Here is an 11,732-nt window from a genome sequence, read left to right as displayed (position 1 = left end):
GCAAGGGAAGCAAGGGCAAAAATGAACTATTGGGACTTCATCAAGATAAAAAGCTTTTGCAAAGCAAAGGAAACAGTCAACAAAACCAAAAGACAACTGACAGAATGGGAGAAGATATTTGCAAATGACATATCAGATAAAGGGCTAGTATCCAAAATCTATAAAGAACTCATCAAACTCAACACCAAAAGAACAAAGAATCCAGTAAAGACTTTTTATTTATTTTAGGGTGAGGGGGGAGTGTGTGTGCACATGAGTAGGAGGAGCAGAGGAGAGGGAGAGAGAATCTGAAGCTGACTCCGTGCTCAGTGCGAAGCCTGACGCGAGGCTCCATTCCACGATCACAACCCGAGCGGAAACCACAAGTCGGATGCTCAACCGATTGTGCCACCCAGGTGCCTCTCCTTTTTGTTTTAAGTGGCGTAAGTGAGGTAGCCATCGTTTCTGGGAGGAGCTGAGGAAAACCCTGGTGCCATGGGGCTGGCTGTATACACATTGGGAATAACCAGGACAGGCTGGAATGAATAAAACAAGCAGTATTATTACTACAGTCCTATTCGGTCCTGTGCCCCACCCTCCTCCCTGCCCCATGACTCAAGGACAAAGTGCACTCTTGTTAACCCACAGTGGGGTTTAGCTGACACTTGTCTGTATTTCTCCAGCACATACGCAGAATATTTTACAGAGAAGAGGCCCAGCTCACCCTGTTGGTTTTGGTGATTGCTTGTTGGGCAAAATAGGCTGTAGTACAATTTGTGCAGAACTCCAAGAGAGAGAAGATAATCAGCATGGCTGCAATTCCTTTCCCAGAAAGCTGAAATCAGGAAAAAACATACCAAAATTTTGACTAATCAAGAAGTCTTCACACAAGCTTCAAAAAGTTACTGACTCATCAAATGTGCCATTGCTCTTACTCAACTTACTCCATGGTTGTTTCTCTATTATCATCAAATGCTTATTTCCTGGGAATGTGAATTAATTTTGAATTTAAAATGCCAGAAGATTTTCCTTTTCTCCAGCAGACTATTTAGAAACATCAGAAAGGAAGTATATATTTTTTTCTTTTAATGGCTTTCTTGTTTTTATAAAAATGTAACCTACTTATTAAAAGAAATCAAGCTATATAGAAAACAGTCGATTATTCCTAATGTCACTGCCTAGAAATAAGCAAAATTGAAATTTTATGCCTATTATTCTAGATCTGTATGTAGAGGCCAAAAGGCAGATAGAGAAATGGATGCATGGAGAGACAGCAAGAGAGGAAGCAGAACGAGAGAGGGGATGAGAGAACAAGAGAAAGAAACATTGTTCTTGAAGAATGGAATGGTTTTGTACTTACTGTTTTGAAGTAAAAGTATTACTTGATTTTTAAAAGAGTAGAAATAAGTAAATTAAGTCTGCAAAAATTGAAAGTTTAGGGAATCCATGAAGAAGCTGAAGTAATTTTAAACCAACAAGTTTCTATTTTAGGCAGTATGAGATGACTGCTATGAAAAATGAGCCAAGTGGCACTCTCATTTGATATCTCTCTCATGTTCCCTCTCTTCACCTCCCAGTTTTTGGTGGTTATGTCATTTTTTCACTTTTTTTTTGGGGGGGTGAACATTAAAAGCTTTATATTCACTTCTGTAACTGTAATTTCTTCAGTTGTTCAGTCTTACAGTCTTAGATGAATATTTAAATGGTTTAGTGCTCTTTACTCATCTCTTTACACAGCTTCTCCCTGCCTTTCTGATCTTAATTTATCTCCTTTATGGTAGAATATTCCTTTTTTTTTTTTTAAAGCACCAGTGTGTTGTTGTTTACTGAGAGTATCTTCTTTTTGCTTTTATACTTGTACAAGAATTTTATTGGATGTGTTATTCTTGAGTCACAATTTCTGTTCATCAGAATTTTATGACATTGCTTCATTGTCTTCCCTCATTGAACATTGCTGTGGTGGAGACTGAGCCACACTGATTTCTTTCCAGCTCACAGGTAATTGGGTTTTTCTGCCTGAAACCTTAAAAAATCCTTTGTTGTACCTTCTATCTTAACAGGGGTCTAAATCTGTATCTATGCCATCTATCTCAATTATTTTACATCTCTTTCTCCCGGTATAGGTTATTCCCTTTCAATGTACAAATTCAGTTATTCTCTTATTTCAGGATCTTTTTTTCAGTATTACTGGATACTTTTTTTTCTGTACCATTTGTTGGATTCTCTAACGCAGGGACACCACTTATTATGTTGGATGAAACTTGCCTGTCTTCCATGTTTATCATCTCTCTAATTATTTAATATATTTGTCATTTTCTTCTGTGAAGACTGTGATTACAGTTTTTCTCTCTACCATTTTTATCTGAGTCCATTCTATTTCTTGCTAGATCTATGTAGTAAAGATATGATTTCTTTACTAGATCTATCATAGTGGTTTGGGGTACTCAGTTGGTTTCTATAGTGCTGCAATGTTCTTTTTTTCCTTCTGTCATCTTATTTTCTTATTAATGATTTTCAATAGTATAAAATGCTCATGAGGAATCTTCTATAGATAATTGGGTAATGTTTCTTCCATATTTTTTTTTAATCTGTACCACTGACATGCTATGGTATAACATGGCTTGACCTGCTACTTGGAAATTCCTTTTGCTGTCTCTGTGTTAAATTGAAAAACGTATACCTAGGATTGAATTGAATACAAATTCCTGAAACCCAAGTGCTATGTCTGGGTCACGTGGTAATCATAGACTAGGGTCACTGTTTCATAGAACAGGAATTTGAGCTAAAATTTGAGGATGTGGCTTTCCAGATTAGTAAGGAATCTAACCATGAGAATGAGGAAACTCAGTGTATTCCTGATTTATGTGACTCATATCCCCATCAAACCAGGGCACATCTTGTGAGGAAGAGGGAAGGCACATGTGTTTGTGCCATTTTATCATCTGATACGTCTTTTATTCCAATCAGTTGACTTTTACTGTTTACTCAAAATAAATAATAGACATCTGAGTGTTCCTGCTGACCCACTAACCCACAGAAATCTTTAGTCTTTTTTCCTTTCATTTCTGCCTTTAATCACTCTAATGTATTTGGATAGTTTCCCTACCATTTTTATTTTTTCAATTTTCTTGTTCTTAAAGTGAACAACATATAGGCTTTATGTTTGTTCGGATATGGTATAGGTGAGTTTTCCTTGATTATATTTCTACTTAACTACATCCACTTTGTCTTCCTTGTTTCCAGCTTCAATTTCAGGGCCAGATACTGTTTTATGTTCATTTTACGGAATGCTAACCATGCAGCTGTAGCAGTGAAAGAAATGGCTTAGTTGGCACTGAGCATAATTCTTGCTAGTGAATGTAGACTTTGCTTTCTCTTTCTTTTGAGAAATGTCTGTACTCAGACCTGCTCCAAGGTCAGAGGTGTATTCTGTTCCTGTGGATTTCTGTTCATTCCTCCACGTTATCAAGGTGCACTGGAATATGTTAATTCGGTGACATTTCATACTTTTCTTGAGGTCCTGAAGAGCTACACAAGGGCTTTTACCATTCAGGATTTGCTTTATACATTCTTTTTATTTTTAAAGATTTTATTTATTAGAGAGAGAGTGAGTGCACAAGCAGGGGGAGGGGAGAGGGAGAGGGATAAGCAGACTTCCTGCTGAGTGGTGAGCTGGATGTGACGCTCGATCCTAGGATCCTGAGATCATGACCTGAGCTGAAGTCAGATGCTTAACTGACTGAGCCACCCAGGTACCCCTGCTTTATGCTTTCTTAGAATTGACTGCTCTCCACCTAAGTCTTCTTAGCTCCAGATTGGAGAGCATTAGTGAGACTTGTCTGTATTTTTTGGTGTCCTGCTTTTCTTAGTTTTGTTTCTGGGGAATAAAAGACAGGATCAGGAGCTGTACTTTCCTCTACCACCTCGAGACACAGCAGAATCATTTGGTTTTTTACTTGGATGCCAATTTAAAAGGTAGTTTTTGAGTAATTTTTGTTTTTTGGTTTGCTATTATAGAGGATAAATTTTGTGTTCTTGCTTCTCTCTACCACTCTTACCAAAAAGTTCCCTCATACCAAAAAGTTCCCTCATATTCTTGCCTTCTTATAAGAACTTCCGTACACTTTCTCTGCTCTTGGGGTAATTGTCAGAGTCCATGCTTTGCCTAATATGATAATGAATGGATGATTCTATTTTGAGAACATTCAGAGGCATGTGTTTCATTTTGAAGTTGTTTCATTCTTTGAGTTTCTCTAATAAAAGTGAAATGTCCTTGTTGCGGCCAGTTTCCCCTCATCCCATTCTTACTCTAAAATAAAACTACTCAATAACTTGACTATCTTATTTACATAGAATTTAAAATCTTTGGAAAATTCTATCTTGGTATCTTTAAGTGTTTTCCCCATTATTCACGTGATTAACAGTGAGACCAATAAAGGATACCCTTTCTGCCCCAGTCCATCTGTAGAGGTAGCTCTCCTACTTTTTTGCAGTCCTAGAGATCATATGACCAGGAGTAGGGCTGGAATAGAAAAAGGGATTTTCCACTAGGGCTACTGTACAGTCATAAGAGATAAAAAAAATAGACCCGCTGTGTGGGAGTGGAGAGGAGCATGTGGTAGATCATGGGGTACTTACAACTGCCCAGTAGTCTTGGTTGGATAGGCCATTGATGCTTACGTCTATCAGCAGCAGAATCACTCCAATGAGGGCAAAGAAAGCACTGACAATGTTCATTCCTAAGCTGCTTTTGATCTAATGGAGATGACAGGAAAAATAAATCATATATAGGAGAAAAAAAATTAAATGAAGTAAGAATCAGCTAAATGTAATGGTTCTTAATCTCTGAAATCTTGAAAAAATTTTTGAAGCTGAAATGACTTTTTTTTCTCTGACTTTCTGAGTTTTCATGGAAACTATTCTGCATGCAGCCCAAATGTAGTGTACTTCTGAAGTCTGTAGAAAAATGTAAGTAACGCAAAGCAGAAGCTCATCTATTAGGTTTGCCTAAAAGCCTCACACACAATAACAATTATATTACCTTTTTAAAGTAATAAAACAACAAATAAACCATTAATGAGCATTTTTCTGTGACAGGCGCTGTATTAAATTATTTAAATACAGTATCTCATGAAACTCTTACAACTACTGTATGAGGTAATACTACATAGCATCCAATTTTGTAGGTGGAAAAGCATGTGTGCAAAAGCATCTTTGCTAATAAATTTAGAAATTGACAAAAACCCTGAAGTCTTTCTAGGGACTAGCTAAAAAACCCCAGATTTAGAATGAGGAACTCATTAGGCTTTTGTGGGTAGAGGTGTATGGGTAGAGTAGAAAACTTTCCTGTTTCTACAAGAAGATTTTGACAGATTCTGTGCTGGGACAAACAACCTCAGTTAGAGGGAAGGATCCATAAATGGTGCAGAGAAAGGGTGTTCTACTTCGTTTTTTGATTACAACAGAAGTGGTTAATTGGGATTAGGCTAATTAGTTTAGTTCAGTTTAGTTTAGCCTAGTCTTTAGTTTCTAGTCTAGTGTTTAGTGTCTAGTTCAGTGTCTGTTCTAGTCTCTAGTCTCTGGTGTCTAAGAGAACATGAGCAGCAAGATTCTGTGTTCCCATTTTTCCATTCTTTCCTCTTGTGCTGGATTAAATATCATCTTGAAACCACCTCTGCTTTAGTTGTCACAATTTCTTGGCAAATCATTTTCTCCTGTTTCAAAAGTAGACCAGGAAATTGTAAAAGGTGGAGAGCTGTGACCAAGAGAATTGAAAGACCTGTCTCAGTGATTATTTTTATAAACTTTTTGTGTACCCAGTTGGTGCTTTTAGTGATGATTTAACACACTGTAAAACAAAAGTCAAATCTGAGTAAAAATAGATATGTGCAAATAAAAAATAAAAATACAAGGCAAGGCAGAACTGAGAAATGGCAAATGAATAATAGAGCCTTTGATAGTGAAATGGCAGGTGGGTATTTCCTGGCTCCTATCTTCTGCTTTGGACTTCCCCTAATGCAGTGTGACCCAGCTGAGCCAGGCAGCTTTTAGGATAAAGCTAAACAACTTTATCTGTACCACTTCTCACTTTTGTGATTGAAGAGTCAGAAGGTGGGGCTCTTCCATTTATGAGTGGCAAATCGTGTGGACCATGCTGGGGCACGCATGTCGTGAAGGCAGTCAATAGAAATATTTTTGGGAAAAAGTGTTCCCCTTTGCATTTGCTGAATCCGCTTTCTCAATTTTCCTCTCCAAACCAACTAATGAATCTTCAAAAGAGTTTAAAAAGTGGAAACATTCTGACTTACCAGACAAGGAGAAAGTTTCTTGGACGCCAGTACAGAGAGAGTACCAGTAGTAATGAACTGTAGAAACAGACACATTTATTTATGAAAGATGGGTTCTTCAATTCTGCGAGCTTCTCTCTTTGCAGGAAAGATTGGTCTATTTATGTTCATCTAGTTTCCCTCTCAAAAATTCCTCTCATGCTTCTCCATTTTTCTGGAGTAACTTTCAGAGATTGTTTCTGTTTGACTTCTCCATTTGTTTCTCTCCTTAGTTTCTCGCATGTAAGGAGCTTATGTTTTTGTGAGCTTACCTGTTCTGATGATCTCTGAGCTCACAGCTCAGTCTCTTGTCATTATCACTTGCATATTTTTAATCATGCTCCCCATCACCTCCTTTTGCCTCTCCACCCAGTGCATACATTTCCATCTAAAATGTAATCGGGAACTAAAATTTTGGCTTATTGGTTACTTGATCAGAGTAAACTTGAGGGTATGAGTTTAAACTGCAGGTTAAAATGGAGGACAGAAGCTCTCCCTTGTTTATAACCAACTAGAGCTGTTATTTATCAATTTTCCAGCTGATCTGATGCGGGGCTTATCAGAAAATGAGTTGTGCATAGGCTGGGGGTAGCCGTCCTTGATAAACTGAGAAGGAGAGGTGTTCTAGCAGTCTACTCACAGAGATGCCACCCCAGAATGGATATCCACTAATAAAAGCAAAGGAAGCAAATCCCCAAACTTGTCTATAAATGACGTTCATGAGACCTAAAATAATTCCGAAGCCAATGTGCATCAATCCAATCATGATCTGGATTGCCTGAAAAAAGAAAACAGGCGTGTTAAAGTTGCTTCTTCATTTACAGGCACTAAGGAGACATTACTGACATTGCTGCTCCTGCGTATTTATCGTCTCCTCCGTCAAGAGGCACGAGTGTCCTTTAGGCATGCCTACTCTACAGCAGAGGTGGGCCAGGAAGATTCTGGCATATGCTGGAGCCAGGCCCGCAGCGTAGGCCTTGTTTGAGGTATCTGGGCTGGCTTGTAAGGGTGGCCCAAGGAGAGTTCTTTAGAAGCTGCTCCTTGTTAAGCATGCATTGGTGTCCCCTGAGAGCCTCTAAAAGACTCTGAAAAAAATGCTTTAACTGTGACTTCGATGGCTGTTTCAGATGGACCTATTCTCTGCATGGCAGATCCCAGTTATGGGGAAAGTATCCATGAAGGAAGTACCAATGAATTTTTGGGGCATTAACTATATATTTGATAATATTCTAAACACTTCACTTTTATCGTTTCATGTAATCTTCCCAGCGACTGGATGGAGATGCAGAGGTGTCTGTTTTAGTCTTCTCGGGCTGCTAAAGAAAATACTGTGCTACCCTCTGGGTAGCTTATAAACAACAGAAATGTATTGCTCACAGTTCTGGAGGCTGGGATGTTCAAGTTCATGAAGGTTGCTTCTAGTGAGGGCCCTCTCCCTGGTTCCTAACGGTGCCTCCTCATTGTGTCCTCACATAGTGGAAAAGGCTCAGGATCTCTGAGGAACCTCTTTCATAAGCCCATTCATGGGGGCTCCACCTTCATGAACTAATAAGTACCTCCTAAAGGCCCACGTCCTAATACTATCATTGTTAGGGTTAGGATTTCAACATAGGAGTTTTGGGAGGTCATTCAGACCATAGCAATGTCCAAACAATTACTGAGCGGCAGATCTGGAAAGTTAATACAGCAAATTGATTCCAGCACCCATGTCTTTTAGCTTTTGAATATGGCCTCCCCTCAGGCTCAGCTCCAGCTCTTCTGTGAAGTTATCTTGATTATATTAGTCAATTTAAGCTTTTTTCTTCCTAAATTTCTGTTTTATCTGTAAATTATACATCTTATTACTTGGTTTTGTACTCATTTATATTGTTATTTTTTTAAATTGCAGGTATGCAAACATTTTCTTATTGACCAAGGCATATTCTCAAAGACAGAGGATACATCTTTGTACCTCTTAGAACACCTTCTTTCATCCTGAATAAACAGATTTGTGAGAAGTAAGTGCTTGTACTTTGGGCCAGAAGCTAACCGTAGATTTACCATTTGTTTCTTCCTCAACTTACATCTTATCTACCCAAGAAGACTGCAAATACAAAGATTGCTGTGTTTATTTCTTCAATAACTTGCTATTAAATACAGTTAAGTTATTAAGCCAAAACAGAATTGGAAAAAATCACAGCTTCCTAAATAATGCTAAGAGATTAATATTTTCTTTGAGTACTCAATGAATTTCTTTGAGAGTAATAAAAACTATGAATCTTCTCCTTGAAAATCTGGTCTTACACATCCATACATACACACACCACACTTTTGCACATGACTTCAGAGGTGTCATGGGCTAAAGCCAGTCATGGATCTCAGTTGAAGGACTCCTGCATTAGGCATTATAATTGGTTTTTACAAGCTCTTCCTTAGAGCGGCAATTCAGTCATCTGGCCACAAACTTCTTATTCTCATCCTTGCCATCATCTTGATGGCAGTTAGATATTGGATTAATACTGGCTTACTTTTCTCCCGGTATAACGATGGCTCTACCATTTACTCACCAAGCTTGCCTACGGGCCAGACAGTAATTTAGTCATTTAACTCACTCTGGAGTTTCGGCCACAGAACCACTTTGAGTTCTGAGTCAACTGGGGCACATGCTCCCCATCCTACCCCCTGAGGCCCCTGCATTGTTATGACTGGGAGCTACTAATAGCATAAGTGTACAATCTTCAGGGAGAAGAAGTAGCTTCTGCCAGCTGGGGCTTTTAAAAACAAAATAGCATCCATCACTTTAAAGTGCTTTTCTTGAGTACCTCTTTGTTCCCAGGCAGAATGCTCCAGCGTTTCCCGACTCCACTCAGAGTACAAAACAGAGCCTCTGTCCTCCAGGCCTCACAGGGTCTGGCCCCCACCCCTCCTCTGCCCTCCTTGAGGCGACAACCTCCCTCCATCATACTGTTCTACTTTACTGGCCTCCTCCCTGTTCTTCAAACACAGCACACGTTTTCCTCTAGAGACCTTTCCAACTTTACCTGGAAGCTCTTGCCCAGATGACTGTGTGGCTTGCTCCTCCCCTCATGTCTTTGCTCAAACGTCATCTTCTAAGGAAAGCCTACTCTGATCAACTTGAAATGGCTACCCATACCCTTCACTGCCTGGTACTAATTATTAGCCGTTTTACACTTCTTTATTCTGTCCAAATCATGTATCACCTTCTAACATGTGTGTAGTCTGAGCTCTGTGATCCTAGTCTACGTGAGGGCAGAGGTTGTGCCTGTTTTGTTCTCTGTAGTCTTCCCAGCACCTGTGTGGGGTCGGCTTTGTGGGATGCCAGTTTGTCCCTTTGCTCAGTGGGAGCAGGGAATATCCTTTCTCTGCCAGGAGGAGGATCTGAGGGGCCACCCCCACAGCCTCGATCTGCCTGCTAGTGGGGGCAATGCTTATTTTTACTTTTCTAAAGTGGTGAAACTTGAACTCGGTAGTAAGATGTCTGCACGAGTTTCTGGTACATAGTGGGCACTCAGTATAACTTACTGAATGCTCTAGCAGAGAAGTGAGAACTGCACACAGGGAGAGACAGTACTGTGTTGTGGAATGGTTAGTGGCATGAATGAGGAACCTGGAAAGCACAGCAAAAACTGACAGTTCTGTCTCTGAAGGTGGGTCTTCATCTACAAGTAGGGCATGTCTTACAATGCTTACATAAACAAGATTATGAGTGTTTAAAGCGCCCTTTGTAGAAGTAACATGGCAGTTAAGTCATAACGTCTGCACAGGCCCTGGGTGAAAGGCACAGCAGATGGACTGGCCAGGAATTCTTCCACACCCAGTTTCCCCAGACTGCCCACTTATAGTTGTTTCTGTTTTTAAGGCAGCTGTCAATGTTCATTTTAATGAGAATTCACCTATATACAAATACGAGGCTTGCACTACTGAGACGGGATTGAGGGTGCCCAAAGTGTCCTTTGCAGAAGTGAGATCAAGCTAGAAGTAGTGGTGTTCCCATAATGTCAGTGTTACTGAATCATCCTGCTAGGAAGAGTCCTTTGTCACCTGTTAGGGTCTTTCTTGAATCTAAAATAAAGTGAACTCAGGGTAAAGTCTATATGCAGATGAATTATTTCTGCCTTAAAGGGACACAGTTTCCAGAGTAACATTCAGAACTTTTTAATGATTGAATGTAGGTCATGAGATCATAAACTTCTCTCCACCTATAACTTATAAGTACAGTATAACCTTGCGAATGCAAAATTAAAATTCTCATAGTAAGTAGACTTACCCCTAATATCTTTGCTTCTTCTGTGAAGTTTATGGTTGCTGTTCCTGTAGCTGGGATTACCACTTGTGGGTTTCCCTGATCTTGCTGACTGTTGGTGATGATTCTTGGAGACCCGAAGAGGGGAGGCTGACCACCCTGAGCTTGGTTTCCCAGGTGTATGAAACCCATGGTTTGTTGAGACCTGGGAGCCTTGACGTTGTTTGGTGGATAAGGACTGAGTATGGTTTCATACATTCGGGGCTGGGTTGTTGGCTGGGATGACATCATTATGTCCTAAGTACTACAAAAGATAACAAACTGATCACTTTACCCCACAAAAAAAAAAGTTAAAGAAAATCTTGTCAAACATCAAATTTCTATGTAAATACTATAGAGCAAGTGAGCAAATAATGGGCAATGACAACCAATGTAAACATGATCCTCATTTGACTTTGGAATCTATACACCCTATAGTTCAAAGGAAGTGAAGGAGGGGAAGATAGGAGTAATTTTATTTTCCAATTCCTATTTGATTTTGTAAAGTATTTGTATGTATTAACCTTCCTTGAGTTCATGGCATCTGAAGGACAACAGAGGGAGGGAAGAGATGGTGGTAGGCAGAATAATGCACCTTCCCTTCCCCAGAAATGTCCACATTCTAATCGAGGAAGCCATGAGTGTGTTGGGTTACATGACAAAGGGGATTTAAAGTTGCAAATGGAATTAAGGTTGACAGTCAGCTGACCTTAAAACAGGGAGATTTCCTGGGTTATTTGGGTGGCCCTAGTGTAATCACAAGGGTCCTTAAAATTAGAAGAAGGAGGTAGAAGAGAGTTAAAGAGATGTGGTGGTGGAAGCAGGGTCAGAGAGATGCTGTGCTGCTAGCTTTGAAGATGGAGGAAGGGCCTGGGAGCCAAGGACTAGGTGGCCTCTAGAAGCCAGAAAAAAGCCAGGAAAATAAACTTCTTCCTAGAGCCCCTGGAAAAGAATGCATCTCTGCCAACACTGTGACCTTAGCTCAGTGAAACCGGTGGCCTACAGAATTATCAGATAATGAATTTGTATTGTTTTAAGCTGCTCAATTTGTGGTAATTTGTTACAGGAGTAAATAGAAAACTAATTAATGGCGCCAAGAATACAATTGGACAGCAAGAAAGGCAGTCCATGATTTAAAATTATTT

At 39.7% G+C, this 11,732-nt stretch overlaps 1 protein-coding gene across 1 annotated transcript; it reads right to left on the bottom strand.

Annotated features, from left to right (window-relative positions):
* Positions 1-413: 413 nt before the first annotated feature.
* On the bottom strand, positions 414-10,839 carry LOC116638704 (membrane-spanning 4-domains subfamily A member 12-like). The gene is made up of 6 exons (XM_032414803.1): positions 10,573-10,839; positions 6,946-7,083; positions 6,288-6,344; positions 4,618-4,734; positions 704-814; positions 414-515 (listed from the first exon to the last, which is right to left on the bottom strand). The coding sequence occupies exons 1-6, from the start codon at positions 10,837-10,839 to the stop codon at positions 414-416; spliced, it is 792 nt and encodes a 263-aa protein (XP_032270694.1).
* Between the last annotated feature and the right edge of the window lie 893 nt (positions 10,840-11,732).

This window comes from Phoca vitulina, unplaced genomic scaffold (assembly GCF_004348235.1).
Source record: "Phoca vitulina isolate PV1807 unplaced genomic scaffold, GSC_HSeal_1.0 scaffold16, whole genome shotgun sequence".
In the NCBI taxonomy this organism is placed as follows: domain Eukaryota; kingdom Metazoa; phylum Chordata; class Mammalia; order Carnivora; family Phocidae; genus Phoca; species Phoca vitulina.
Note: the sequence above shows the minus strand (reverse complement) of the source record. Positions and strands in the feature narration are given on the sequence as shown.